The sequence below is a fragment of the Spea bombifrons genome, chromosome 2 (genome assembly GCF_027358695.1).
Source record: "Spea bombifrons isolate aSpeBom1 chromosome 2, aSpeBom1.2.pri, whole genome shotgun sequence".
Taxonomy (NCBI): domain Eukaryota; kingdom Metazoa; phylum Chordata; class Amphibia; order Anura; family Pelobatidae; genus Spea; species Spea bombifrons.
Genome location: NC_071088.1, coordinates 6657569 through 6685472, shown reverse-complemented (window position 1 = coordinate 6685472; position 27904 = coordinate 6657569). Strand labels below are relative to the sequence as shown.

Below are 27904 nucleotides of genomic sequence, written 5' to 3'. Positions count from 1 at the left end.
AAAATGGACATTTTTAAAAACAAAATGGTTTGGTCCTGTATATATAAAAAAAAAATTTGGCTTTTAAAATCGTAAAACTTTCAATAAAAAAAAATAAAAATATATACCAATATTGTTGGTTTAAGCAGAGAGCATCACAGATGCCAAAACAGCCTAATTGAAAAGTGACGTTGGCACTAAAACAGAGAGTTTATAAGAATAGAACTAAAAGAAAAATTGAAATAAATGACCTACGGATTTTGCAGGACGGCATGGAAATATACGGATCAAAAGAAAAAGTTAACAATGTTGGTATATGAAACATAATAATTATATATATATATATATATATATATATATATATATATATATATATATATATATATATTTGCATCCTGGGCTGCACGGGGATGTTGAGGGTGGAATATTAAAATATTAAAATCCATATATATATATTTTATATGCACTGGCATTTTGTTTCTGGATCTACGGAACCAACTAAAAATAATCCTCTGCAAATAAAATCATTGGCTTACGAAGCAGAAGTTTGTACCTTGATCCCTCATTACACAGAGTAAACGCATGATGTGAAACACACGATCATGGTGGGAAACGGCACATAGTATAAGACCTGTAGCCTATCAGGAGAAAAAAAAAAGCTGTGGATAAACAGAGAGAAGCTCGTTGAAATAAAAAAAAAAAAAAAAAGTCCAAAGTCTTTTGAAGAACTTAAAACCAAACCTCTGACGGCCACTAATTGCAATTAAAAAAAACAAAAAAAAAAAAAAAGGATTATACGCTTAAGGAGTCTGATGGTGTCATCAAACCGATGTTACGCTTTCAACCACCAAATGGGAGTCTATTTCGAGACACTCGGCATTCTCCCTCTCATCCCTTAGAAGACTGGCAGCGGCCGAACGCATGTTAATGTTTGCCAGGTCCAGCGCGGTGAGCCCTTCGGCTGTAGTAGCGTTAATGTCCGCACCCCTGTGTAAAAGAAGCCGGGCCGTGCTGGTATGGCCAGTTTCAGCGGCCACGTGGAGAGGGGTTTTCAGCTGGGCGTTCTGAACATTTACGTCGCAGCGCAAGTCCACAAGAATCCGAGCGACTCTGTAATGTCCTCTTTGAGCAGCTAGATGCAGCGGGGTTCTCCCGTCTGACGTCTGGACGTTTATATCTGCCTCGTTCCTTCGCGCTAGGATCTTCACGATGTTAAGGTGACCCTGCCAGGCAGCATAATGGAGCGATACCCAGTTATCCTGCCCCTTGGCGTTGATGTCTGAACCCCGTCTGATAAAGAGGCGTACGATGGCCTCTTGTCCATGCTGACAGGCAACGTGCAAAGGTGTTCGGCTTTTAATATCAACCTCGTTCAGGGAGGCATTCTTTTCGAGGAGCATCCTGGTTATAGCTTCGTCTCCGTTTTGGGAAGCAAAATGAAGAGCTGTGAAGAGATCTTCATCTTTGGCATTGATATTAATTTTTTTGCCAAGGAGAAGTTCAACGATGCCTTTCAACTTCTTCTCAGCCGCAATGTGGAGGGGAGTGGAGCCTTTCGCGTCGGTCATGTTGGGGTTGGCATTGTACAACAGAAGCAACTTCGCACATTCTTCTTGACTGGCTTCGACGGCCAAGTGAAGAAGGCTGGACCTTCCATCGAGCATCAAGTCAACATCTTGAGGTTGCAGGATCTTCATTAGTTTGGCAGTATCTCCAGCCATAATGGCATCGACCAGCTTCTTCTTTTGGATATCAGTGGCGCTAACATCTGAGAATGACAACAAATATAAGTGTTGGTAGGAGTACTCCCAAAACAAATCCAGACAAGGGCACATGCATGATTGTAGGGGGTGTTTCCATAGGGTGCTTGGCGCTCTTTTGGGGTCTCTGGCCAGTGCCATTTTTTTTTAAGCCAGCTGGCATCATCTTACTTCCCTGCCTCCCACGGTTAGGATGCCAAGTTGATTTTTTTTTTCCGTCACAGCAGGCGGGTGGCATGTCCTTGCCGGTCAAGGAGTTGAGGAGACCGAGACATACGTTGCGGATGGCAAGTTTGGTCTCAATCCTCCCCCAACCTCCTTTTTAAGGCCAGCTGGTGGTCGGCATGCATGGAGGGTGTCTGGAGGTATGGGAAGTTTAGCAGACAACGGGGAGTACTTTATGGTGGAAATTTGATTGGGTGACTGGATAAGGTTTTATGTTATTATTAAAGTTATTTTGTAATATTCAGTTTGTGTAGAGTTAATTACAGAGGTTTTTATTTAGTAGAGTATACTGGGCAATTTCAATAAATGATGTGGCTTCTTAGTATCTATACATGGTTGTTTGTGGCTATTGGGGGTGAGTGGCGTCATGGTTGGGTGGGTTGGTAGGCATAACACGGTCCACACTATCTTCATACAAGGTTGCCTTAACCAATCAACATCCATCAGCAACACTTGAGGAGAGATAGTGGGGAGGAGCAATCATGCGGAACAGGAAGTTAAGATACATACAGGAAACACCAAGCTGTAAACATCATTATATGCATTTATTTCGTGTATTGAATTGTGAAAGGCAGGATTACGGGAAGTGTGTGTTAATTGTAATAAAACAGAGACATTTTACATACTAAGCAACCATTCCAAAATACTCACCGTTTACTGAGCAATCTTTCTCAAAGGACAGCGACAGGGATCCCCTGGAGGAAAAGGCAGAGTCCACAGAAGACACGCCAGAGAGGCGCTTGTCACTAGGAGCCAGCTGGGGTTCAGACGTGCAATGGCTGAGGCTTCCGGGGCCTTCCATGGTCTGCGAAATGCCGGAGTCCAGCTGAGACAGCAACTCGGACAAGCTGTAGTCCTTATCGAAGGGCGGCACGGGACTCTTATAGTCCGACTGGGCACCCGTTTCCTTAAAGACACAAATACATGCAAATGAAGATGCAGGAGGGAAAAAAACCTACATTACCCCCAAAAAACATAACTTATTACACCAACTTCAGCCCACACCAGAGACCTGATATTAGACCAGGTGCAGCTAGACATCATTTAATGGGCCAGTCATGGGTCATTTCCAGACATAAGTGAAGCAAATGAAGTTTGTGTCACAATTTCCTGTCAGCGTTTTATGGAAAATCCCACTATAAGTTTTTATCAATATTATCAGATATAAATAAGTTTTCAAAAATATTGCATGGTTTTCTTTTTTTTTTTTTTTAAACCGTTTTTGCCCCATAATATAATGTTTTCAGGCAGCTGTGTATTGACCATTAGTATGAGTTCCCACTCTGTTATGCGAGTAAAATCTACTAGACAACAACCACCCCCCGACCCCTTATCATACTGCCTGCGCGAAACAATAGAATGGCTCAGTCTTAATCACACAGTTGTAAACTGTGACTAATGAAAGTCTATGATGGTGTTTGAGGCGAGGAAAGCAGCTCTGCAGAGTGTTTCTCAAAAAAAAAAAAAAAAAAAAAAAGCGCGGAATGCGGCAAGGACTTTATTATAACAACAAAAATATTTGGAAAACAAAAAAAATGACATAATTGTTCCTTTAATTCCCCTGCCCAGCTGTAACGCATTACCTCCGGTTCCACTTGCTGCCTATCCTCGCACGTCACAGCATTGATTTCATCGTCGTGTTTTGTACACAACAGCTCGGTCTCAGAGGTAATCTCTAAAGCGCAAGGGAACAAAAAGAAACAATAGTTACGAAAACATGTACCAGCATTCCAGTAAAAAAAACCAATATATATAATAATATCTATCTATCTATCCATCTACATATACACATATATATATATCTATATATACACATACATACATGAGTCTAGGGTCATTCAGTAAAAACATCAAACGTATCAGATAATTTGGGGCGACAACCAGGTTTACATATACAGAGAGAAAGATTCGATGTATGCCCTTGTTTACAGCCTGAAGCCCGGGAGCAGAGATACAAGATATCTCCTCATCTCCTTACGAGCTCAACTGCATAACCAGTGAACGAACGAACGAACGAATGCGCATGCACGAAGAACGCTTTGCAGTGACAGCCCTTGGAGAACATTAGACAGCTCGAATAAGGAGCTCTTGGGTACTCCGCTCTATAACAAGATCCGACAGCTGTCAAGACACTACTCGGGCAAGCAAGGGACGATGTACGGAGCCGTCGGCTCGCCCAAGAACGAGCGGTAACTAAAAAGTTAGGATTGTAAAAACAAGTGGTAGAGGGCATGGGATAGATGTACGGCTCCTGAATCTAAGAAGAGACCAATGACCGATTAAGGTCTGAGTCTTTATAGCAGGAGAAACGGGCGACCAGACGGGGGCCGAATGGGGCCGATCTTCCAGCAGATTCTATGCTTCATACTTATATTGAAAGAGGGAAAGTTACAAATCTATTTGTTGTCCTCTGATGCGTGCAGCAATAATATGGCTGGGGCTTTAATGTTCTTCTAAGTCATCATGTCTTCTCTCCTCTGGGCCTCCAGAGTTGCATTAGCTTCTGAATCATACGCCATCTAATCCCTGCCCTGCTCAGACTTGCAAACGCCAAGGTTGTGTACATTTTGTAAGAATCAGCTGCAGCCCCGAAGCGGCCTCCAACAAATCGGAAACTGCGCCTACCGCTCAACAAATAGACACGCTTCCTCCCAAAAACGCACCCGACTGAAGGTCAACCACGAGCGGAATCCCAAAACACAGGCTTACAAGAAAAACCTGAATATCCGTCGTGAAGTCTCGGGCCGCGTAAAATAAAGCGGGTTCAAGTTTCAGAAAAAGGGGTTAAGCAAAGGGCTCCTTGTTCAAAATAAATGAGCAAAAAATACAAAGAAATAAAAAAAAAAAAAAAAAAAAAAAAAAGTGTAGATGATAAATGGGATAAGTTTATAAAAAAAAAAAAAAAAAAAAAAAAAAAAAGAAACATTGAATTTGAAACTAAAACGAGTGTCCTTATCGGAGCGCTCATGACTATTTACTTTGGGTAGTTATTAGGATGAACATTTGGCACTTTTATAAAACATCCGGCTACTTAGCCCCAGTTTATAAAAAGGCATGTCAGCCCCATATGTAAATTAGAGAGGCTCATTTGCATACAAGATTGCTTTGGAAGGATACCTTCCCTTCAAAACCAGGAGGGTTATTCTTCCCCCTCTGTTGAGAAGTTGAGGCACACGCTTTCCTTCGCACGCTATGACATCATGAAGAAGCCATTATAGCGCATTTGGCACCAAATATGCCTACATCGCAAAACACTGAGAAAATAGTATTATCTCAAAAATTCACAGGGAGAAAGTATTCCCATGATCCACTTACAACATCTTTCACTTGAATGTAAATCATGATTAGACAATCAATATGTAAAGAGAGGAAACAGCCAACATCCCTAGGAAACCTTTATAACGCACAGGAAAAACGTCCATAAGATAAAAAATATATACCATATACCCTATATAATAAAAAGATAGTTAACGTTGCAATGCCAGCATATAATATCCATGGTGAGACCACCGAGTCAAAGTCAACGAATCCACTCGAGTCACGATCCAAGAAGTATAAAAGCGAATGAGAAGTTAAATGTAGCCAAAGAGTCGTTTCGCGTCTTACCCTGAAACGAGGGTCTCTTGTTGGGGACGTTGTGCCAGCAGGCCTGCATCAGCTTAATCATGCCTTCACACTGCTGGGGTCTGGCCCTCGGAACCTGAGACAGATCCGGACGGTGCCCGTTACCCACCTTCACCATGATGTGCAGTATGTTCTTCTCGTCTGGAATGGGGAAAAAAATAAAATTAATCCTAATATCAATTAAGGTTCCATAAAAACCATTAAAGTTCAGCTCCTAGTTAAGCAATAGCTTGTGTAAAGGAACGGCTCGCGGGTCTCAAAATGCCAAGGAGGACTGGGCAACGACCACCACCATCCATTGTGGGGGGCTACAGATTCCTACCATGCACTCCATAAATGTCAGAGAATATAATGTTTTATTCTCCATGTTAAACTCTTAGTGAACGCACGCTGGTTAAACAATGCCTTGCGCAACCCCTCGGCGTGCATGCACAGCCCAGGCAGGAGACGCGGACCTTTAAATATTTATGTCCGTGCGTGCCCCGGCGTGCTTAAACCTACTGCGCCCGGAAGGCGTGGGAGTGCGTGCGGAGAACTAACTAAAGAGCTACGGTGACTAGAACCCCCATTACGGCCCGCGGCTGGATAACCCACATTTAACAACATTGTTATCGTGATTTTAAACGGTGCCAACAGATTCTGCAGCGCTGTACAAAGGCATATAAATCAAATAAGAGACACAGAAGGTCATCGAGCCCCGACAAGTTAAAATCACACAGAATAAAACACGACCCATGAAAACCCACGATCAGACATGGTCTCTGTGCTTAGTCCCTCTTTGCACCCCTATATAATTCCTTTTAGAGTGTAAGCTCATGTGCCGAGCTCTCATAAGCCCACCATTGTTGCCAGGAAGTTTGTATGAAAGGCTAAACTTCAAACTTAAGGGCAGGGGGTCCTCAACTCCTGTTGTACCTGCACGTGTTAGTGTATGTTGATTATTATTTATTATTATTATTATTATTATTATTATGCTAGCCACCCCATATGCAAATTGCACAGCGCTGCGCAATATATTATTATATTAGTAGTATAGACAATGGCATAATGGTTAAGTGCCGGCCAATTAAACGTCACGTAGCTCTGATTGCACAAAAATGAGTAATCCGGCTTCTGATAACGATGGGGATAAATCATGTGACCCGTATTATTTGCAGACTGCGGCACAGACCGAGATATAATCATTTGTCCTTTTCAAATAAGGTTGGGTGTCTAAGCCGGGGAATAGCGAAGATCGCCTCTCTATATACAATATGTAAAAAAAATTACACCGAAGATGCAGCCCTGCTGCAGCAACTGCCCTAGATTAGATTTCTACAGAAATTAGTAGAACTGTATTACAGGGTTCCGTATGCACCGTGTGAAAATATACAAATATATATATATATATATATATATACACACAAAAAAATGTATAAAATAAAGGGGGTTTTTACCTGCAAAGGGTTTTCTCTGGGTAAGAATTCCCCAAATCACAATCGCAAAACTGGAAGAGAAACAAAAATGAAGTCACCGTGTTAAAGGTTAAAGAGCTCCGTTCAGAGCGCACAGAATAACCAACGCTGAGAATAAAACGCATGATCGGCCCTCGAGCGAAAGACGTCTCAGGAGATAATTCCCGGCATGAAGCGTCACATTTGTGTAACAAAAACCAATCGTCTCTCCTGCTGTAAAGATTCCGACCTTAATCAGTCGTCGGTCTCGTCTTAGATTCAGGAGCCGTATGTCTATCCCATGCATGTTTAATACCCTCACTGTATTACCCTCTACCACTTCTGCTGGGAGGCTGTTCCACTTGTCTACCACCCTCTCAGTAAAGTAAAACATGAACTAATTAGAAATTAAAGTGTGCATTAAAACGCATTATTCTAAAGACATTAAAAAGGATTATTTGATATTTATGTGAGGAAAAGGGACAGATCTGCTAAGTGGCTAAACGCCGCACGTTGGCATTAAGCGGCATTACCTGTACACGTCGTGCTTGGTGTCGAAGTTCCGGCTCTTCTCCCTGAAGCGCTCGGGCGGGAGGTACGCGACGGTCCCGCAAATCCCATCTATACTCAGCTCATGCGAGTTCGACAAACCGTTCCACTTGGCCAGCCCGAAATCAGCGATCTGGCAACGAAAAGAAAAGGACGGGACTGAAACATTTCTTTCAACTTTCAACAGTATCAGGAGACCCCTTCAAAAAAACCACAGTAACAGTTTATCAGATTTTGGGAATTGCCTGTTTTCTACGCATGAGATTGAAGGTGCTGTCCCAGCTATATTTTCCCCAAAATTCTTAGAGCAATATGTACGACTTCTATACACGTTAAAAAAACCTCATTCCTGCCGTAACACGCATTGGAGTGCCCGCGCAAAATGGACCCCGACGCGCGTTCAAACTAAAACCAAGACTGGAACACTTCCTTTAAACACGCCATTTCTAATAGTGAATAACGCCCAAACCCAGAAATAATCACTTAAAATGAAGGCCAAGTTTGCCTTGTTCTCCATTTTGCCAGGAACCTAAACACCCAACGCTTATGGAGCTCAGAGCAGAATACGGAGTCTATACCAGATACTTTATTGGCCCCGTCAACCGTAGGGAACCAAGTGCTTTACCACAGACTTGGTCAACGTGACTCGCTATTTTCAGGTCACGGCATACTTTGTGAACCCAACTTTTTAAGTAAATAAACACCAAAAAAAGTGCTTAGCTACAAATACAAACAGAGACTGCGCCAAGTGTCACGAGACGCTGAAAAATATCCCTGCGTTATCGCAGGATTCCGTGCAATGAGGAAGCCACGGGGCCACAAACATTCCTCCGTGCGCAGCCCTGTACTCCACACGTACCGCGTCCCGGCTAATAACACGGTGAATCATTAACCGGTTATTACGGAGCGCGTTTATCAATAGCTGCGCAATCGCTCCCATCTTAGAAGCCCGGGACTGCATTCCAGTCATTCTTCCGGAATTAGAGCAGCGTCGTGAGGACAGCGTGTACCACAATAAAGCATTTCTCCCCGCTTGGGCCGCCGGCCAAAGAGAGGTCCTACGGAGACGTCAAACTGCAGGAGTCACCCTAAACCATGAGCGCCGGAAACATTAAGAACAAAAGAGTTACCCCTCTACCCGCATACAACCGTTTCTGGGGCAAATTATGAACAGTGGTCTTCTCCTCATAGTAACCAATCAGGTGGCTTGCTGCATTGGTTGCTATGGCAATCAGAACCTTTTCAAGGTAAGGTTGACACATAACACCCCACTGCACGGACGAAGCACTAGCTGGGCTAGATTGTAAGCTTTTAGGAGCAACTAGGCCTTACACCTTGGGCCATCAAAGAATAGGTTCTGAAACTCCACGCTCATCGTGCAGAGGCGACCTTCTCCGTGACAGGAGTTGGTTATTCCTCAGCAGGAAAGCAATTATCGAACACAATTAAAGCAGATCCCTCCATCACAAAGGAACATAATGGAGAACCGGTGTTCTAGAACCATTCTCCTTCCAGAAAGGACTACGGGACAATTAAAGGATTAGGAAAGAAGAGGATATAGCAGAGGTTCTAGAACCCGAGGGTCTGTAGACTTCACTTTTTCCAATCAATTTCCCTCCAAAAATATATTTTATTTTAAGCAGAATGAGCCAGAGGGACACGTTTAGCCACAATTCACTTTTCCTGCTTCAAAACCGGGATGTGCAACCAAAAGCGGGGTTATCGGGGCCTTGAGTATCGCTGCCTTAACTCAGAGCCCTACATCCAGTACTCACGTTGCTTGAGACTTTAATAAAAGGAATAGATCAGAGACAGAACCCTTCATTTGTGGGATTTAATGAAACTCTGCAGCCAGAATCAGCTAAATTGAAGTTCACAGGAATCCACGGGTCTCCCAGACAGTTTAATGTCACATCAAACACATCCAGTCAATGACGGCCAAATACCTTAATCCTCGCATCACGTGGTGGCTTCGGCAGGCGAGAGGCGGCACGTTAAAGAACCCGCAGACAGGCAGGCACAACGTTTCAATAAACGGCAACGATGTGTCTTACAGACCTGACTCTGGCCTTCTGCGGAAACTTGGCCCACAGCTATTAACATTTCAAAGAAAAAGGCTGCCCCCCCCCAACCCGAGTTCTAGCTTTATTAAAGATACAATAAAAACTTCTACGACGATGGGAGAACGGTATAGTCATGGTACGTGTCCTACTAGGCGGCGCCGTAACCATTTCCTGCAGGGGGGGTTGTTAAAGGACTATTTATGCCCAAAAATGATATACAATATAAAAAATATATTATATATGATCATACAAAAAAAAAATAAAAAAATTAAATGCTAAACCCAAAACGATTCGAATTTGCCCCAGTACTCCAATGGAATATGTATATTTCTGATATTTCTTATGGAAATAACTCCAAATAAAGCCCACCCTCTTGCTATACTGCTGTCCCAAAAAGGCCACGAGCGCAGAGTAGGTAGAAGCACTTACTTTAACATGATAGTGTCCGTCCAGCAGTATGTTGGCGGGCTTGAGGTCCAGGTGCAGAAGCGGAGGAGACATGCAGTGCAAGAAGTTCATGCCCACGGCCGTCTCGTGTATGATCCGAAAGCGCAAATCCCACGGTAAGCGCTCGGAGGCCAGTAGCTTCTCCAGAGATCCGGTCTCCATGTACTCCATGACCAAACCCACCGGATCGCTACAGATCCCATACACGGGCAGAATGCAGCGGAATTTGGCCATTTCCATTTTCTTCGCTTCTTCCACAAGTTCTATGCGTTCTCTGTGCAAACGAAAAAAATACAATTGGTGACGTGGCACATAAATTTTTTTTTTTTTTTTTTTTTATTATTTATTTTTTTTAATAGCACCATCATATTCAGCGGCGCTGTAGAATGGGTAAGATAAAATGACATAACAAGCAGTCCAAAACATAGTTCGGAAAATTCAGAAATGATAAAGAGGTCACTGGTCAAAATGAGCCGAAATGTTTAGAAATCCTTACATGAAAAAATAATCTAGGAAAAAAATATCTATATCCAACACTTTTACCTCCTGCTTAATAGTGTGTGGGATCTGATGTAATAAAGTCTGTATTTTAAACAGCATCCTAAATTAAATTAGGCAGGTGTAGCAAATGTAAATGTAATATATTACACAATACTTTGGGCTACCTATTCACAATACCTGGACTGTAAGCTCTATGGGCGAGGGACCTCCTTTATTAAAGGATGGAAACTGATTTCTTACCTCCATTATCATGTAAGACAATAATTACACCTGTTAGTGTTACATCAATTCAATTAGAAAACCTATACCAAAGAAAAATGTATTTACAGGGGGGCAGGGATGCGGCAAAAAAAATAAAAAAAATTATAATGTAAAAAAATAAATAAAAAAATGTACTGCCAAATTAAAACTAAATACTTGTATTTAATTTATATATTAAAAATAATTTAATAAATTCTTAAGGCTGTGCATTAAATAGAATTCATATCTCAATTTTTTTCCCCCTTAATAAAAAAAATAAATAAAAAATTAACCCCCAAAAAAATTAAAAATAAGTATATATTTATATTTTTACACAACGTGAGATTCTAAATGTTTGAGTGCAAATGAAGTGCGAAATAGTATTTCTGTTATCAGAGGGAAGCGAGCCAAGGAGAGTGTTGCAATAAAATTTGGGAGGATATCAGAAGTTTTTTGTTTTGTTTTTTTTTATTTTTTAAATAGGTTTGTACAATCTAGCGAGTTTTCAGGCCAATAAATAATCTTTAAACATATAAGTGCATAGCTTAGTAAAGTGTTTTCTGATAATGCAGGAATGTAATCCGGGCGGCGGGGGGGGGGCGTCAGGGGGTCCGCCATCTCCACTAACGGACGGTAACCAAAGGTGCAGACACAGGCCAGAACGACGTTTATTTATTTGGTTGCAGAGCCCGCGTCGCGGCGGCGTGTCGATCAACTCACTGACATGTACGGCACAAGGCAAACCACGCCAAGGGTGTCTCGGCAGGTTTAAGGTTAACCCTCGCACGCCCCGATCACGGGTGGAACCAGATAGACAACAAATGGCAAGAGGAGGCCACCCAGTACCTTTACACACAGAGAAGGCAATGGCCCTCAGAATTGTGTTTAAAGGGGGCAACACGGCCGGGTCGTCTTCATAACACACGGGCCACACGGCCGGGTCACGCTAGCCCATCTGTGCTTGGAAGGGGCCCGATGCCAAGCAGCACCGCAGAGCGTTTCACACTCTATGAGTGTCACCGCGAAGATACCCCGTGTCACCGCGAAGATACCCCGGGCCACCGCGAAGATACCCCGGGCCACCGCGAAGGAGTTGCGGTACGCGCCGCTCCCCTCCAAACAGAATATTCTTTTTAATAAACCCCATTGTGTTTGTTATAGTTATGTGTATCAGAATTCTAAGTGTCATACCCACCCACCCTCAAAACACTTCGGGGGTCCAAACCGGACACCTGTGTGAGGGAACGTTACCCGAAGAGGCGCAGCGCGACAGAGCATCGCAAGCTGACCAAGAACAATCAGGACTGTCCTGCGAGAACGGGGACGGTTGGGAGGAATGCAAAAGCGAACACCTTTTCATTCACCTCGTAGAAGGGGAACCACAAAAGGCAACCCCCAACCTCCACTCCGAAGAGGCCGGCGGGCTTTCCGACGGCAGGTTACCCGCGGGTTTACGGGCTACATTGTAGGGCGTACCTCAGAGGAGAAAACCTCCCCTCCTTTGCCCCGAGCCACAAGCACCATGCAGCCATAATCCCAGCATGCCCGGGCACATGTATTAAGCAACCGGCTACGGGCCGCGTCCGCGGAGAGAGCTGAATACGCGGCTCTACCTCCCGAAAACGATGGCCTCTCATTAACTCTTCCCGTGCCGCGGGATTGCAAGTGTTTTTTGTGCTGGATTCACAGAGACTCGCGAATCGTCTGCCCTCTCGCTCACCCTGCGTGTATTACCGACTTATATAGCGCCACCTCATACCGCAACGCAGTACACATGTTTATATCTGGGTGTGTTATGCAAAGGGCTGGAAATCAGCCATAGCATGAGATATTTACACGTTATTAAATATAGAAATTCTATTAAAATGCAAGGAAAAAAGAAGCCGGAATTATTTACGATCTAGGAGTTTTTTTAGGTTTCTTTTTTTGGGGGGGGATTCCAGCCGGGTTTTTGCAGATCTTGCTTACAAGAGGAAACAAGAGGCGAGAAGGGCCCTGGTCAATGGAGCTTACAATCTAGAAATAGACTTAACATCTTAAAAACGGCAAACAATAGCATTCAAGAAACGACAAAAGGATTCAATTATAACAAAAAGGAGTATTAAAGAAAAAAAGCAATTGTTATGCGCTGCCGCCCAGCAGACAACAGATAAAAGACAATCAATGAACTGCTGAAGCCCCCCCACTGCTGTAAGAGTGATGGCTTCTCGGGGAAGACGTGGGAGTAATGAGAGTGGATTTCCCTCCAGCCACGCAGGGACACTCCAACGAAAGTAATATCACCGAGCGCCCAACGCCAGAACATTTCTAAGCCGGCAGGAAAAACACCAAGAATCGAGCAGGAAAAAAAACACCAAAAATTGGGAATGTAACATGAAAGACACCTCAACGGTCTCCAACACAGTTTGCGATACATTATAGTAGACACAGTTACACAGGCTTTAAAAGGACCTCGGTGGTCCTTTTTTTTTGGAGGAACTCTTAAAGATCATAGTTGCCAACAGTCTCGATTGCCATCATAATTCCCATAACCATTGGTAAGCGTGCATTCAGAACGACGCGGTGTTTAAAGAAAGGACCTCTGAAACCGTCGATGAGGTCAGAGAGCAGTCAACATACAGCCCTGAGGCTGAACACTATCCGGCCTCATCCGAAACGCACTAACTTTTGGAACAGCACAGAACCCAATAAAAAGGAGCATAGAAATGATCCGTGCACCGCGTAATCACTCAAAGATCTCCAAACCTGGAAGCCCCCGGGGCCAGCTGCCTCCGACCCCACCACCTCTGAAGCTCCTAGCAGACCCCCTGAGAAGCTGCATTAGCATTGGTTTCTACAAAGCAGGGCGCCCACCTTCTCTAGAACAGGCCTGGATGAGCCAATACAATAAGAATGCCGTATTAATGCCATGGGGACACAAGAGCTAACAATCTATGGAAATAAACAGCAAATACGGCTATCATGCCCTCGCCTTTAAATAGCAAAAGTAAATCTATTAATGGACAGATACACGGTAAATAAGTTGCAAAGTATCCCAAGAACACGGTTACCGTAACGTATTTGGGGGAAAAGGCCGAGGAAATAGATGGAAAATCAAAATACATGAAATCCAGATTTCTGCTGTTAACCAAAAGCAGCTATGAAAGCTGGATGATGGGGAGAGCCTAGAAACACATATTTAAGGGAGAGCGGGGGGAATCGGCGACATTAACAAACGTGAAATAACAGAAATTTCATGGAAACTAAAGTTTTTTTTCTTTGAGCACAACTACAGTAATGTATACTCTTTAACACCGCTTTGTATGCAGTCATGTGACTTGCCCTGCTCAGACACCACACTGAGCGGATGCTTTATGGCAATGCTAATGAAGTCCTGTTTACCTAATGGAGTCCTCCCCTCCATAGACTTTCATGGGTATTAAGGTCCCTCTCTGCTTCTTAGACTGAGGAATTCTATTGTTTACCACGCTGTAATATGATAAGAACTAAGTGCGTTTGTCTTGTAGACTGGTCCAGGACAACAGACCTAAGTAAAATGTATTTTGTGACAACATGTTGATCGTTACACGTTATATACACGGCATGCGGTCTCAATGTCTGTCTACACATGAATGCCACAGCCTAAGGACATCCAGCTGATGATCTCTATTTACGTCGTTCAAACACGTCTGCTCCTTGTCCCGGACGGCTCAAAGAGTCCAAGGGACTGCTTACGGCCTTCCTGCAGGTTACGTTCTATCGTAGGAATAAATAGGTGGAACAGCCTCCCAGCAGAAGAGGCCAATACAGCAAATTAATTTAAACACGCAGGGGATAGACATACGGCTCCTGAAGACGAGACCAACGACTGATTAAGGTCTGAAACTTTACAGAAGTTAAAAAACGTGGAGACTACACGGGGTAGAATGGGTCTGATCTGCAAGCAAAGTCAATGTTTTTATGTAAAATCCTCTCCTTTTGAATTAAAATAAAAAAAGGTTTGTACAAAGTATATAATGTTTCTTATACACTATACTACCCCAGAAGGGTTAACCAAACATTAAAGGTCTCACTTTGTAGGAAAAGAGTTTTTTTCTTAAAAACGCTTTTGCACCATTTTGGATGCCGTTAAAAAAATAAAAAAAAAAATAAAAAAAAATATTAAATTCAAACGGGCCACAAAAATAAAGTCAGGTCACGAGGATTTGCTCAACAGAACATTTTTTTTAATGGGTCTTATCTGCTGCCAAATTCTATATTTCTATGTTTTACAGGGATGTTAAAAATAAATGAATGGCTGGGAGTCATGGGAGTTAAGCACCAGCAAGCGTGGAAAGCATTTCTTAGCCTCATCCGAGTCAAAAACATGAATTTCGATATCAGAAACGCACAAAACAAAAGCCACACAACGGGACAAGTTTACGGCTTTAACATGATAATATTTTTCTTGTAAATGTAATTTTTTTTAAAGACAGCACGGTTTCCAAAACAGGTGGTTTAAAACTCACATAAAAAAAGAGGCAGGAAAAACATATTTTGCTTAAAAACCAGAGACGTTTAGACCACTCCTTGGGACCCATTCCAACATCACAAGCGTGATCGAGAAGCGGGGTAACCAGACCCTCAAAAACAATGTGCTATAATGTACAAAATTAAATGTTTTTTTTTTTAAAAAACCCATAAGTTAACTTTTTAGCATGTATATAGTTATTCCAGATTTCTACCAAAAATGAATTCCGCTTGTACAGTAACAGAAAAAAGAATATAAACACCCAACTTCCTAAATCACATATAATAAATTATAAATTAGGTAAAATGAACAAATTACATTATTATACTTTCGGAATATCAGGATTTCTAGCACAACAATTCAACAGAAGTTTATTTTTAATATAAACCAAGATAATAAATAAAAGTTACAAATAAATAATATTTGGGGTTTTTTGTGAAGCGGTGACAATCTGTCTCATGTAGCTCCCAAAATAAATAACTTACCAATAAATTACAATGTATATAAATAAACCTAAATAAAAAAATGTAGAGAACTAATGCGAGGTTAGTAACGATAAGATTTAAACCCAATTTACAATGATCATGAAGCTATATGTAGTCTATAAGGGAGCCTTGGATGGTATATATTTAAAAGGTCCTCCAGCCCATGATCCTCCTCCCAGCCTCCATCCACTAGCCTTGAACTTACTTCTCATCCACATGCAGACTGGGAGGACACTTGATGGCCAGCCATGTTTTCCAGGAGATGTGTTTCACTTTGTAGACCTGTCCAAAGCCTCCGGATCCCACCTTCTCCCACCCAGAGAATTCCCTTGAATCAAAAGTCCTGAGCAGCCCCATGTCCCAGGGGGAAGCACACTCCTTGTCCATGGTGGTAGTGGTTCCCCCCCACTCAGCTAGCACCGCAGCTCCTCTCTACCTCTGCCTCTCTCCTCTACACTACTAGCTGCTCCCTACCCTACCAGCACAGGTGATTAAGGTGTGTTCCTCACCCCCAACGTCATTTCCGCTGGTTATTTACCTTTAGTGGGAGTAATGGGAGGCTTGCACTGCCCCCTGGTGGCCAGCCGGAGATCACTTTGATACAATGTGTCAGCCAAGTTTACTGCGCGGGCAGCCGCCGGGGACACTGGCAGATTTATTGTCTTTTTTTAACCTTGGGGCAGAATATTTTTCACTACCCCAGATATTAAGTTATCAAAAAGTCGGAAGAACTTGAATATAATTGAATGCAAATCTGGAAAACACTTCACTGGTGTCCGTGGGGGATTTGTGGAACTTCCGCTGCTGCGGAAGCTCTTGGGAATTTAGAGAGTTCCTCTGTGATGAGAAGATGTCTTTTTCAGGGGACAGCTCCTTGGCATACACGTGTGTTCTTTAATTACTATTATTATTTTTATTATTATTATTGTTGTTATTATTATAGTTATTTTTATTATAATTTTTAGTTTTACAATTATTATTATTATTATTAGTGTTATTATTAGCTGATATAATGTATTATCTGTATGAAGCCATTTTTTTCATAGAACATTTTCAACAGCTTTAAGTAACATCTTAATATAGACATGACAAGAAATGGACAATACTAGGGAAAAAAAATGTATATTAATTAAGGGGGAGATTGGGTTTTTGCACTAAAAATTCCTTGAAAACCAAATTGTCCCATGATAGATTTTCAAGGACCGGGCCAGTTTAAGAATAACTTTTACTTTTTATAAGTAGGCTGGATTGCAATCTGTAGGATGCTCGATTGATGAGCAAAGTTCTGCAGGCGTGTTCACGTCAAGAGAAAGTCCGCTTAGACTAGTGGGGGGGGGCTGTGGCGACCATTATTTTTTTATCAAATTACGCTTAATTTATAGATTTGCAGAGAAGAATAAAGATATGTCAGGTGCTCCCCAAAACAGATGGGATTTAGTAAGCATTTAAAGTTGGACAGAGTCTTGACACCCAAATCCTCGCATGATCCAGGTTCTGTGATGTCCTGCGGAGTCCTGGGAAAGCTGGCCAGGGGTGCTGCTACCAAACAAGCAGCGACAGAAGTTGCTGGGGGATCATGTTGATGCACGGGACCTCTTGGAGGATATGGAATGGGAAGGGCACAGAGACCCCTAACGGCAAATCCTTTTGATCTTGGCTCCTGAAAACCTATACTGGCCATACTGGTATCAGTGGACTAATACTGGGACCCCACAGCAGGATCCCAAGTGCCAAAAGACCTTTGTGACGTTTAGCAATGGCATGTTGGTTCCCCTAGTGCCTAGATGCTTCAATGCTGGGCGTAATTACATGGAAAGTCTTTAATCACTTTGATAAAAGGAAACAAGAAGGGGCACCGCAGACCATTTTCATCCAAACGCCATTTAACCAACAGCCTCCACCATGAAAAGCTGATGTTCTTCATGCTCCAGTTACCCTGGAAACCAAAATAACGTTTTAAACCAAAGTCTTAGACTGTTCTCAAACAAAACTGCATGAAATGCATACCCATCACCATGTAACGGTCGTGAAGCTTGGTTCTGAAGGTCCGTTATCACTAGAGAGCCTTATTGTCCCTCTAATTAAGATTCTATTAGCCAAGTGCTAATTTCTGGAGGAAGCCGCGTGGGACGATAAAACTCCACGTTTGTTGGAGAGATCCCACCGGAGGGTAGGAGGTGGAATTTTTTATAATTTTTCTGACGGAAGGTTCTTAATATTAGTTCTTCTCACCTTTTTTTGGAGTTGGCCACCAGTTGTCAAAGGAACGCGTGTATCCAATAGGAATTAGAGATTGTGTTACATGTAACGGTATCTACTTCATCTCTAGGTGGAACATCAAGGCTTCTTCCGTATTCCATATTCCACTTTTAATGATTTAGTAATGTAATTAGTAACAGTAAATGTTTTATTCCCCTAAAATATATACTTTTTTTTACGGAGACGGAGGCCCCAGAGCGCTAGTTTAGGACAGACCTGTTAGATAATTCAGCTTCATTCCAAGCCTTAATTAGAGTTGCCATGAAATAAAACGTCAGTTACCTCCAAACAGGAACAAACACAACAATTTGAAAGTGTCGTCTAACGTTCTGTCTGGGGCCGCTAAGTGTTTTAACGACGGAAACGATGTGATGGCCGCGCGTAACCCGGTCAATGCAAACATCCCGGGCACGTGTGAAAACACAGCAGCCTTTGATACCCGTGTGATTTTGGATCATCCTGACCCTACTGAAAGAGGTTCATTCACTCACTTCCTATGTTTGGCCCCTGACGCCTATCCGGGTGCTGATTCTACAATGAGAACAAAAAAAAGGGGGGGGTATCTGGTGGGTAACTATTTGGGCTTCGAGGGTAGGTTTCCACTGGAGTCCAAAAGCTCACACCATGAGGTCTTAATTCATTTTTGGCTATCCCAACTGTCTGCACCCCTCCTTTCCGGTAGGAAGACCTTACAGAGTAAGTAAAGTTCGAAGCTGAAGTTCAGCCTAACTGCCCTTGACCAACAAGGAAGATAAACAAATTAAACACACGCCAGTTTTGTGCAGAACCATTTTGAAATTAAAATGCGAATGAATGAATACCCATGAAATGTGAAACCCAGTTCATTCTTAAAAGCCTCCTTAGACACCTTCATAGACCATGGATTCTAAAGCTTTACAGCCCTCACTGAGAAGACCGGAGGTTGGAATGGTGCCTCCAATCATTATCACCATAATAGGCGGACCACCTGGCTCACCGAAACCCCTCGAAGGCCATACCATCGGCATGACTAAATCGTATTGTATTGTGTGATCAGTTTTCATGCTAATGGTTCAACACCTCACCGCTGGGGTGGGGGAAGGGGTACGAAATAATGTCCCCCGTGGCGTGGAATTTATCCTATCCTAATTGATATTGTAAAAAAAAAACACCTAATCAGAGCCGAATACCACCTATCCTCATAACATCCTCGTCAAAGATGTCTCTCCCCCGTCTAACCCCCCCATCTTACTCATAGAGTGTAAGCTCTGCAGAGCAGTATGTCTTAATGTGTATTCGTGTCATTGTTGGTTTTGTTCGTTGCCCATTTCCATGTGACTTTTCACTGCCCCCCCTCTATTGTTAATGTTCTAAGGAACCCGCCGGAGCTCTAGAAATTAACGAAATAATCCTTGAGAATATATGATTTATAACGCGCCGTACCTGGAGTGAAACCCAGTGGGGATCGGACGATACCAGACTGACACCTATTCATTCATCGGCACCAAAAACGACATCAAAGGCCAGTTTCTGAACCCCACCCTATTTATAAAGTCCATTGAGAAACATTTTAGGGGAAATCCCACCATTTTTTCTTTTATTAAACCAGTTGTAGTTTTTGTCCCATAATATAATGTTTTCAGGCAGCTGAATATCAGCCGTTTGTATGATTCTCGTTCTGTTATCTGATCCCCAATCTACTAAACACCGCGACTCTTTATCATACTGCCGGTGGGGAAGGATAGAATGGCTCAGTCTTAATCACCGGCTGGATTCTCTGACTAATAAAAAAAAAAAAATAATAAATGGAGTAAAGTACTTAATGAGGACTATCATTGAGCAGGAAAGTCACCCAAAATATCACATGACTGACAGCAGTGGCCTCCTCCAGGTCTGCAGATCAAAGTAGGTTATTGGCCAAAATGAGATAAAACCAGATTTTTGTCACCCACTGACATTACTGTATACAGCGCTGGGGGTTATATTACTGTATACAGCGCTGGGGTTATATTACTGTATACAGCGCTGGGGGGTTATATTACTGTATACAGCGCTGGGGGTTATATTACTGTATACAGCGCTGGGGGTATATTACTGTATACAGCACTGGGGGTTATATTACTGTATACAGCGCTGGGGGTTATATTACTGTATACAGCGCTGGGGGGTTATTATTGTATACAGCGCTGGGGGTATATTACTGTATACAGCGCTGGGGGGTATATTACTGTATACAGCGCTGGGGGGTATATTACTGTATACAGCGCTGGGGGGTATTACTGTATACAGCACTGGGGGTTATATTACTTTATACAGTGCTGGGGGTTATATTACTGTATACAGCGCTGGGGGTTATATTACTGTATACAGCGCTGGGGGTTATATTACTGTATACAGCGCTGGGGGTATATTACTGTATACAGCGCTGGGGGTTATATTACTGTATACAGCGCTGGGGGTATATTACTGTATACAGCGCTGGGGGTTATATTACTGTATACAGCGCTGGGGGTATATTACTGTATATATATAGCGCTGGGGGGTTATATTACTGTATACAGCGCTGGGGGTTATATTACTGTATACAGCACTGGGGGTTATATTACTGTATACAGCACTGGGGGGTTATATTACTGTATACAGCGCTGGGGGTTATATTACTGTATACAGCGCTGGGGGTTATATTACTGTATACAGCGCTGGGGGTTATATTACTGTATACAGTGCTGGGGGGTTATATTACTGTATACAGTGCTGGGGGTTATATTACTGTATACAGCGCTGGGGGTATATTACTGTATACAGCGCTGGGGGTTATATTACTGTATACAGCGCTGGGGGTTATATTACTGTATACAGCGCTGGGGGGTTATTATTGTATACAGCGCTGGGGGTATATTACTGTATACAGCGCTGGGGGGTATATTACTGTATACAGCGCTGGGGGTATATTACTGTATACAGCGCTGGGGGGTATTACTGTATACAGCACTGGGGGTTATATTACTGTATACAGTGCTGGGGGTTATATTACTGTATACAGCGCTGGGGGTTATATTACTGTATACAGCGCTGGGGGTTATATTACTGTATACAGCGCTGGGGGTTATATTACTGTATACAGCGCTGGGGGTTATATTACTGTATACAGCGCTGGGGGTTATATTACTGTATACAGCGCTGGGGGTTATATTTATGTATACAGCGCTGGGGGTTATATTACTGTATACAGCGCTGGGGGTTATATTACTGTATACAGCGCTGGGGGGTTATATTACTGTATACAGCGCTGGGGGTTATATTACTGTATACAGCGCTGGGGGTTATATTTATGTATACAGCGCTGGGGGTTATATTACTGTATACAGCGCTGGGGGTTATATTACTGTATACAGCGCTGGGGGGTTATATTACTGTATACAGCGCTGGGGGGTTATATTACTGTATACAGCGCTGGGGGTTATATTACTGTATACAGCGCTGGGGGTTATATTACTGTATACAGCGCTGGGGGTTATATTACTGTATACAGCGCTGGGGGTTATATTACTGTATACAGCGCTGGGGGGTTATTATTGTATACAGCGCTGGGGGTATATTACTGTATACAGCGCTGGGGGGTATATTACTGTATACAGCGCTGGGGGTATATTACTGTATACAGCGCTGGGGGGTATTACTGTATACAGCACTGGGGGTTATATTACTTTATACAGTGCTGGGGGTTATATTACTGTATACAGCGCTGTGGGTTATATTACTGTATACAGCGCTGGGGGTTATATTACTGTATACAGCGCTGGGGGTATATTACTGTATACAGCGCTGGGGGTTATATTACTGTATACAGCGCTGGGGGTATATTACTGTATACAGCGCTGGGGGTTATATTACTGTATACAGCGCTGGGGGTATATTACTGTATATATATAGCGCTGGGGGGTTATATTACTGTATACAGCGCTGGGGGGTTATATTACTGTATACAGCGCTGGGGGTTATATTACTGTATACAGCGCTGGGGGTTATATTACTGTATACAGTGCTGGGGGTTATATTACTGTATACAGCACTGGGGGGTTATATTACTGTATACAGCGCTGGGGGTTATATTACTGTATACAGCGCTGGGGGTTATATTACTTTATACAGTGCTGGGGGTTATATTACTGTATACAGCACTGGGGGGTTATATTACTGTATACAGCGCTGGGGGTTATATTACTGTATACAGCGCTGGGGGTTATATTACTGTATACAGCGCTGGGGGTTATATTACTGTATACAGTGCTGGGGGGTTATATTACTGTATACAGTGCTGGGGGTTATATTACTGTATACAGCGCTGGGGGTATATTACTGTATACAGCGCTGGGGGTTATATTACTGTATACAGCGCTGGGGGTTATATTACTGTATACAGCGCTGGGGGGTTATTATTGTATACAGCGCTGGGGGTATATTACTGTATACAGCGCTGGGGGGTATATTACTGTATACAGCGCTGGGGGGTATTACTGTATACAGCACTGGGGATTATATTACTGTATACAGTGCTGGGGGTTATATTACTGTATACAGCGCTGGGGGTTATATTACTGTATACAGCGCTGGGGGGTTATATTACTGTATACAGCGCTGGGGGGTTATATTACTGTATACAGCGCAGGGGGTTATATTACTGTATACAGCGCTGGGGGTTATATTACTGTATACAGCGCTGGGGGTTATATTACTGTATACAGCGCTGGGGGTTATATTACTGTATACAGCGCTGGGGGGTTATTATTGTATACAGCGCTGGGGGTATATTACTGTATACAGTGCTGGGGGTTATATTATTGTATACAGTGCTGGGGGGTTATATTATTGTATACAGCGCTGGGGGTTATATTACTGTATACAGCGCTGGGGGTTATTACTGTATACAGCGCTGGGGGTTATATTACTGTATACAGCACTGGGGGGTTATATTACTGTATACAGCGCTGGGGGTTATATTACTGTATACAGCGCTGGGGGGTTATATTACTGTATACAGCGCTGGGGGTTATATTACAGTATACAGCGCTGGGGGTATATTACTGTATACAGCACTGGGGGGTTATATTACTCTATACAATGCTGGGGGTTATATTACTGTATACAGCGCTGGGGGTTATATTACTGTATACAGCGCTGGGGGTTATATTTATGTATACAGCGCTGGGGGTTATATTACTGTATACAGCGCTGGGGGTTCTATTACTGTATACAGCACTGGGGGTTATATTACTGTATACAGCGCTGGGGGTTATATTACTGTATACAGCGCTGGGGGGTTATTTTACTGTATACAGCGCTGGGGGTTATATTACTGTATACAGTGCTGGGGGTTATATTACTGTATACAGCGCTGGGGGTTATATTACTGTATACAGCGCTGGGGGTTATATTACTGTATACAGCGCTGGGGGTTATATTACTGTATACAGCGCTGGGGGGTTATATTACTGTATACAGCGCTGGGGGTTATATTACTGTATACAGCGCTGGGGGTTATATTACTGTATCCAGCGCTGGGGGTTATATTACTGTATACAGCGCTGGGGGGGTTATATTACTGTATACAGCGCTGGGGGGTTATATTACTGTATACAGCGCTGGGGGGTTATATTACTGTATACAGCGCTGGGGGGTTATATTACTGTATACAGCGCTGGGGGGTTATATTACTGTATACAGCGCTGGGGGGTTATATTACTGTATACAGCGCTGGGGGGGTTATATTACTGTATACAGCGCTGGGGGGTTATATTACTGTATACAGCGCTGGGGGTTATATTACTGTATACAGCGCTGGGGGTTATATTACTGTATACAGCGCTGGGGGGTTATATTACTGTATACAGCGCTGGGGGTTATATTACTGTATACAGCGCTGGGGGTTATTATGTATACAGCATCTGGGGGTTATTCTTATCTGCCAAGACTTTCTATGTAAAAGGCAAGGAGAGCCCTGCTCAAAAGAGCTCACAATCTAGAACCTTGTAGAATATGTTACGTGTTACGTGTTACACTCGCCTGATAGCAGGAGCTTCAAAGCATTACCTTGCCTAACAATACCTAACAATCCCACAAAGTGTTTACACGCCGACCGGCCAACAATTAACGCTCGCGTGCCACATCCTCTCCATCGCGATGTCACTTCTCACAACGGGAGCCGAACCAATCACGACTTTGGACTTTAAGTACGTTTTGTACAACGCTATGGAATATGTGGTCGCTAAATAAATAAGAATAATAAATTGTATTAAATAACTGATTGTAGAAATGAGAAAAATGTAATTAGCCTTAAAGACATTTTTTTTCTGTCAACGTTTTATTTGGTCGACACAGAACAAAAAATTATAGTGTAAGATAAGCTTAGAACCTCAGAGGTCTCTTATTCATGTGAAGAGGAGACCGCCGAGGCTCCAAAGGCGTAGGTTACTTTACATCTGTCTCTGTTGACCCAATGAAAGGATTAAACTTTAATTAATTGCATCTGTTGTGTAGAATCAGTGGTGTTTGTGGAGCGGTCGCACTTTTTTGTGGCTCCTACCCCTTCAGGGGATGGGGGTCACCGAGGTAGTTAGGTTATCATCAGCCGCATCTCAAACACACTTGTCTGTTTGCCCAAAGTAAATGCCGGCCCACCGGACTACACAGTACATTGTTACCCCCCCCAGCACTAAAGCCCCCACTCATATCCAGGCCATCAGCCGCTGCCCCTCATTGCTCTTTAACCCTTTCTGTGATTATACACAATGTAATCTCTGTTTAGACGCAGTTTACATCTCTTATCTCTCCCGTTCTATAGTATCTTATTAGTGGCCCTCAAACACGGACCCCCCCCCCCATGACCTTATCAATAAGTGGATACAAACAGCATCGCTAACAATCGCTTAACACATTGTTACCGGACACAGAGTAACACAATCACCTATTAACCCACGCTGGCCCAGCCGCTGCATACAACAATGGCTCATTTCAGACGATACATTGCTGAAGTATCCCTGTGCAGGCGAGTAAATGCCACCGATTCATTTTATAAAGGAATAAAAAGTCACCCGCTCATTCCCACTAGTGTCATATCAGGGGTGGGAGGGGGTTAGCCCCCCCAAAAAAAACTTTTTTAGTGTGTGTGTTCAGAGGCATGACCCAGGGCAATGCCCACAGCCTCCTGGTCTTGACGTCATATCCTAGCGCTGTTGGAAGGACTGCTGCCCTAGGCCAGAACACAACACTGGATTTGATAAGAAGAGCGCATTATATATAATATATATATATATATATATATATATATATATATATATATATATATATATATATATACGGTATACATATATATAATCTATATCTCTTGCTGTCCCAAAGAGCTTTACTTCCACCCCGAAAATCAGGACAAAGCTCGACGGGACTACAGGATAAAGTGGCAAAATCAGGACTTTCCTGCACAAAGTGGGACAGTTGGGAGGAAATTACATGTGTTCAGAAAGTTAAAATGGGAACATTTAATCAGCTGGGTTCTGCGGATCAGTCCGGTTAGTGTATATATATATATATATATATTTATTATTTTTTCCGGTAAATTGTATCAGTCCGGACGCATAACGGGTGTAAAGGATTCTGGTGCAAAAGTTATGGGGAATTGCCCCCTGTTGATTTCAGACTTTGCACTGGAAATTAGTCCATTGAAACAAATGAGTAAAAATTTGTAGTGTTTTTTTTTTTTTTACCTCTACCAATTCTGCTTGGAGGCTGTTCCATTTATCTACCACTCTCTCAGTAGATTAAAACTTCCTACGTTACATCTCAACCTCTGACCCTCTAGTCCTCTGAAGCATCCCTGACAGCAGAGATCCAGACTGCTTCCGGAAGCGACGTCGGGAGCTTCATGAAATGGGTTTCCATGGCCGAGCCACGGCTGCTCATACATAAAGGCTTATGGTCGCCGGATGTGATTGGTCCGTATCCCGTAAAGTAGGACGCGTGTACAGCTCCCAATCCAAAGCACATGGTATGTGTCCTATACAGACCCCAAACCACGCCATGACACCTACAGAGAACATGAGAGTCTATTGGGAAGAGAAGAGCTTCTGCCCCCCCCTCCGCCTCCCACTCCCACTCCCACCCCTGCATGTCAGTTTGTAAAAGAAATGGCAATATCAGTCAATCTGTAATATAGTAACAGTAAATGGTTAATTTGTATCCCATCAAATACTGCCATCTAGTGCAATCTTGAGGTACTACACACCAATTATGATTGGGGTTTATTCACTAAAGGGATAGTTTGCAGGAACTTTGTGGTTTCCACATTACGAATGGCCAGCTCTAATGAGCTTCTGCCGTAGTAATAGCTTGTGCCATCAGCAGATCATGTTGTGATGGCAAGATGTCGCTCACTCAATGCCCTGACATAGGACACTAATTATGGAGATCCTAAATTGTCCTTCAAATACCCAATGTGATAACTCCCTGCTTGGCCTTTGGTGAATAGATCCTCGTTTCAGGTAAGACAAAGCATCATTTTCATAACAGCGTTCCGAAAGACTGTCACAGAAGCTTGCGAGAGATTTCAGAACAGGGTCTCTGCTTCAAATAAACTCTTTAATGCTGAACACAACATAATGGCACTTGAAATAGGACATTTTCATCAACACAAAGAAAAAAACCCCAAATGTACAGGCGAACGGCCGTTCCAACACCGGAGTCCGTCATCACTTCCTAATCACGGGAACAGCGGGCGCGCTTGGACTTTCCACCGGAACACGGCAAACATCGCGTTTTCATAAATAACGCTCGGAACATCACAAAATATCCTTACCACGTAGGATCCAGACAAACGAAAAGGTTTCATCGCTATGACTTTCCATCGGGTCACCGAAAACCTCTAAATTCAAGCAGAATTCTAGATACATTTAAGTATTTCTGAGAATTTCCTTGTGTGCGTCCTGTAGGTGGGCTTCCCGAGGGCCGGGGGGGGGGGCCGGGGCTTTGTTATTTATTACTTAACCGGCTCCCTGGTGGAAAGGGAGAAGACCAAACAACTTGGTCGGTATTATACAGTATTTTTTTTTTTTATTTATTTTTTTTAACCAAAAATGGGTTTAATATAGTAATTTTATACTGAATAACGCCGTAGGGGAAATTCGTCAAACTGGGATACTCGGGATCTTAAAAAAAAAAAAAAAAAAAAAAAAAAAAATGAGGGTTGCTGTGCTAGCCCTATAAAAAGTGGGGGCCCAGGGGCAGTTTTGGACGACGGGAGCCATCAAAGTAAAAAAATAATAATAATAATAATAAAAAAAAATTAATGAAACCAGCGTATGAATGCTACGTGCTATTGGAGCGCTCTGGAAGGTTCCAATTTTACATGTGGGTGGCATGTAGTGGCCAACGCAGCCACGGCTTGTTAATAAGAAATTAACTGGTTGGAATATCGGCTCGGCTGGAATAGGACTTGGGAAGAACTCATCGGCTGTTTGTTGTTGTTTTTTGTTTTGTTTGTTTTTTTAAACATGTTTGCCTATATTAGGGGGGGGAGGGGGTTACAGTTTGCGAGACATGGCAGAGATAATCCTGAGTGCGTTTCCGACTCAAGCTCAGTGACCGGTTTGTGAATAAATAATGATAATAATAGAAATAAGTGACATATCGTACACAGGACTGGCCTTTTTCACTGAGACTATTAAATTATTTATGTAAAAAAAGAATTTTGCGCACCAAACATCACTGGAATGAAACAAACTCGCCTGCTTTGCACCTTTTTTTGTGGCAGAACAAAAGCTCATCTTTCCCGTGAAAACAAACACAAAAAAAAAAGCAACATTTACTTTCAATGAACTCG

At 42.8% G+C, this 27904-nt stretch overlaps 1 protein-coding gene across 1 annotated transcript; it reads right to left on the bottom strand.

Annotated features, from left to right (window-relative positions):
• Positions 1–443: 443 nt before the first annotated feature.
• On the bottom strand, positions 444–16249 carry RIPK4 (receptor interacting serine/threonine kinase 4). Its single transcript, XM_053455731.1, has 8 exons — positions 16001–16249; positions 10063–10354; positions 7555–7703; positions 7025–7074; positions 5571–5729; positions 3548–3639; positions 2616–2871; positions 444–1747 (listed from the first exon to the last, which is right to left on the bottom strand). Exons 1-8 carry the CDS (start codon positions 16180–16182, stop codon positions 801–803), a joined length of 2127 nt encoding a protein of 708 aa, XP_053311706.1. The 5' UTR covers positions 16183–16249; the 3' UTR covers positions 444–800.
• Positions 16250–27904: the final 11655 nt, after the last annotated feature.

Coding starts and splice junctions, on each gene's coding strand:
- RIPK4 (XM_053455731.1), bottom strand. CDS start 16,182: ATGGACAAGGAGTGTGCTTCCCCCTGGGACATGGGGCTGCTCAGGACT. Junction 10,355..16,000: donor AGTCTGCATGTGGATGAGAA/GTAAGTTCAAGG, acceptor TCGTTTGCACAG/AGAACGCATAGAACTTGTGG. Junction 5,730..7,024: donor CCAGAGAAAACCCTTTGCAG/GTAAAAACCCCC, acceptor TCCCCATTCCAG/ACGAGAAGAACATACTGCAC.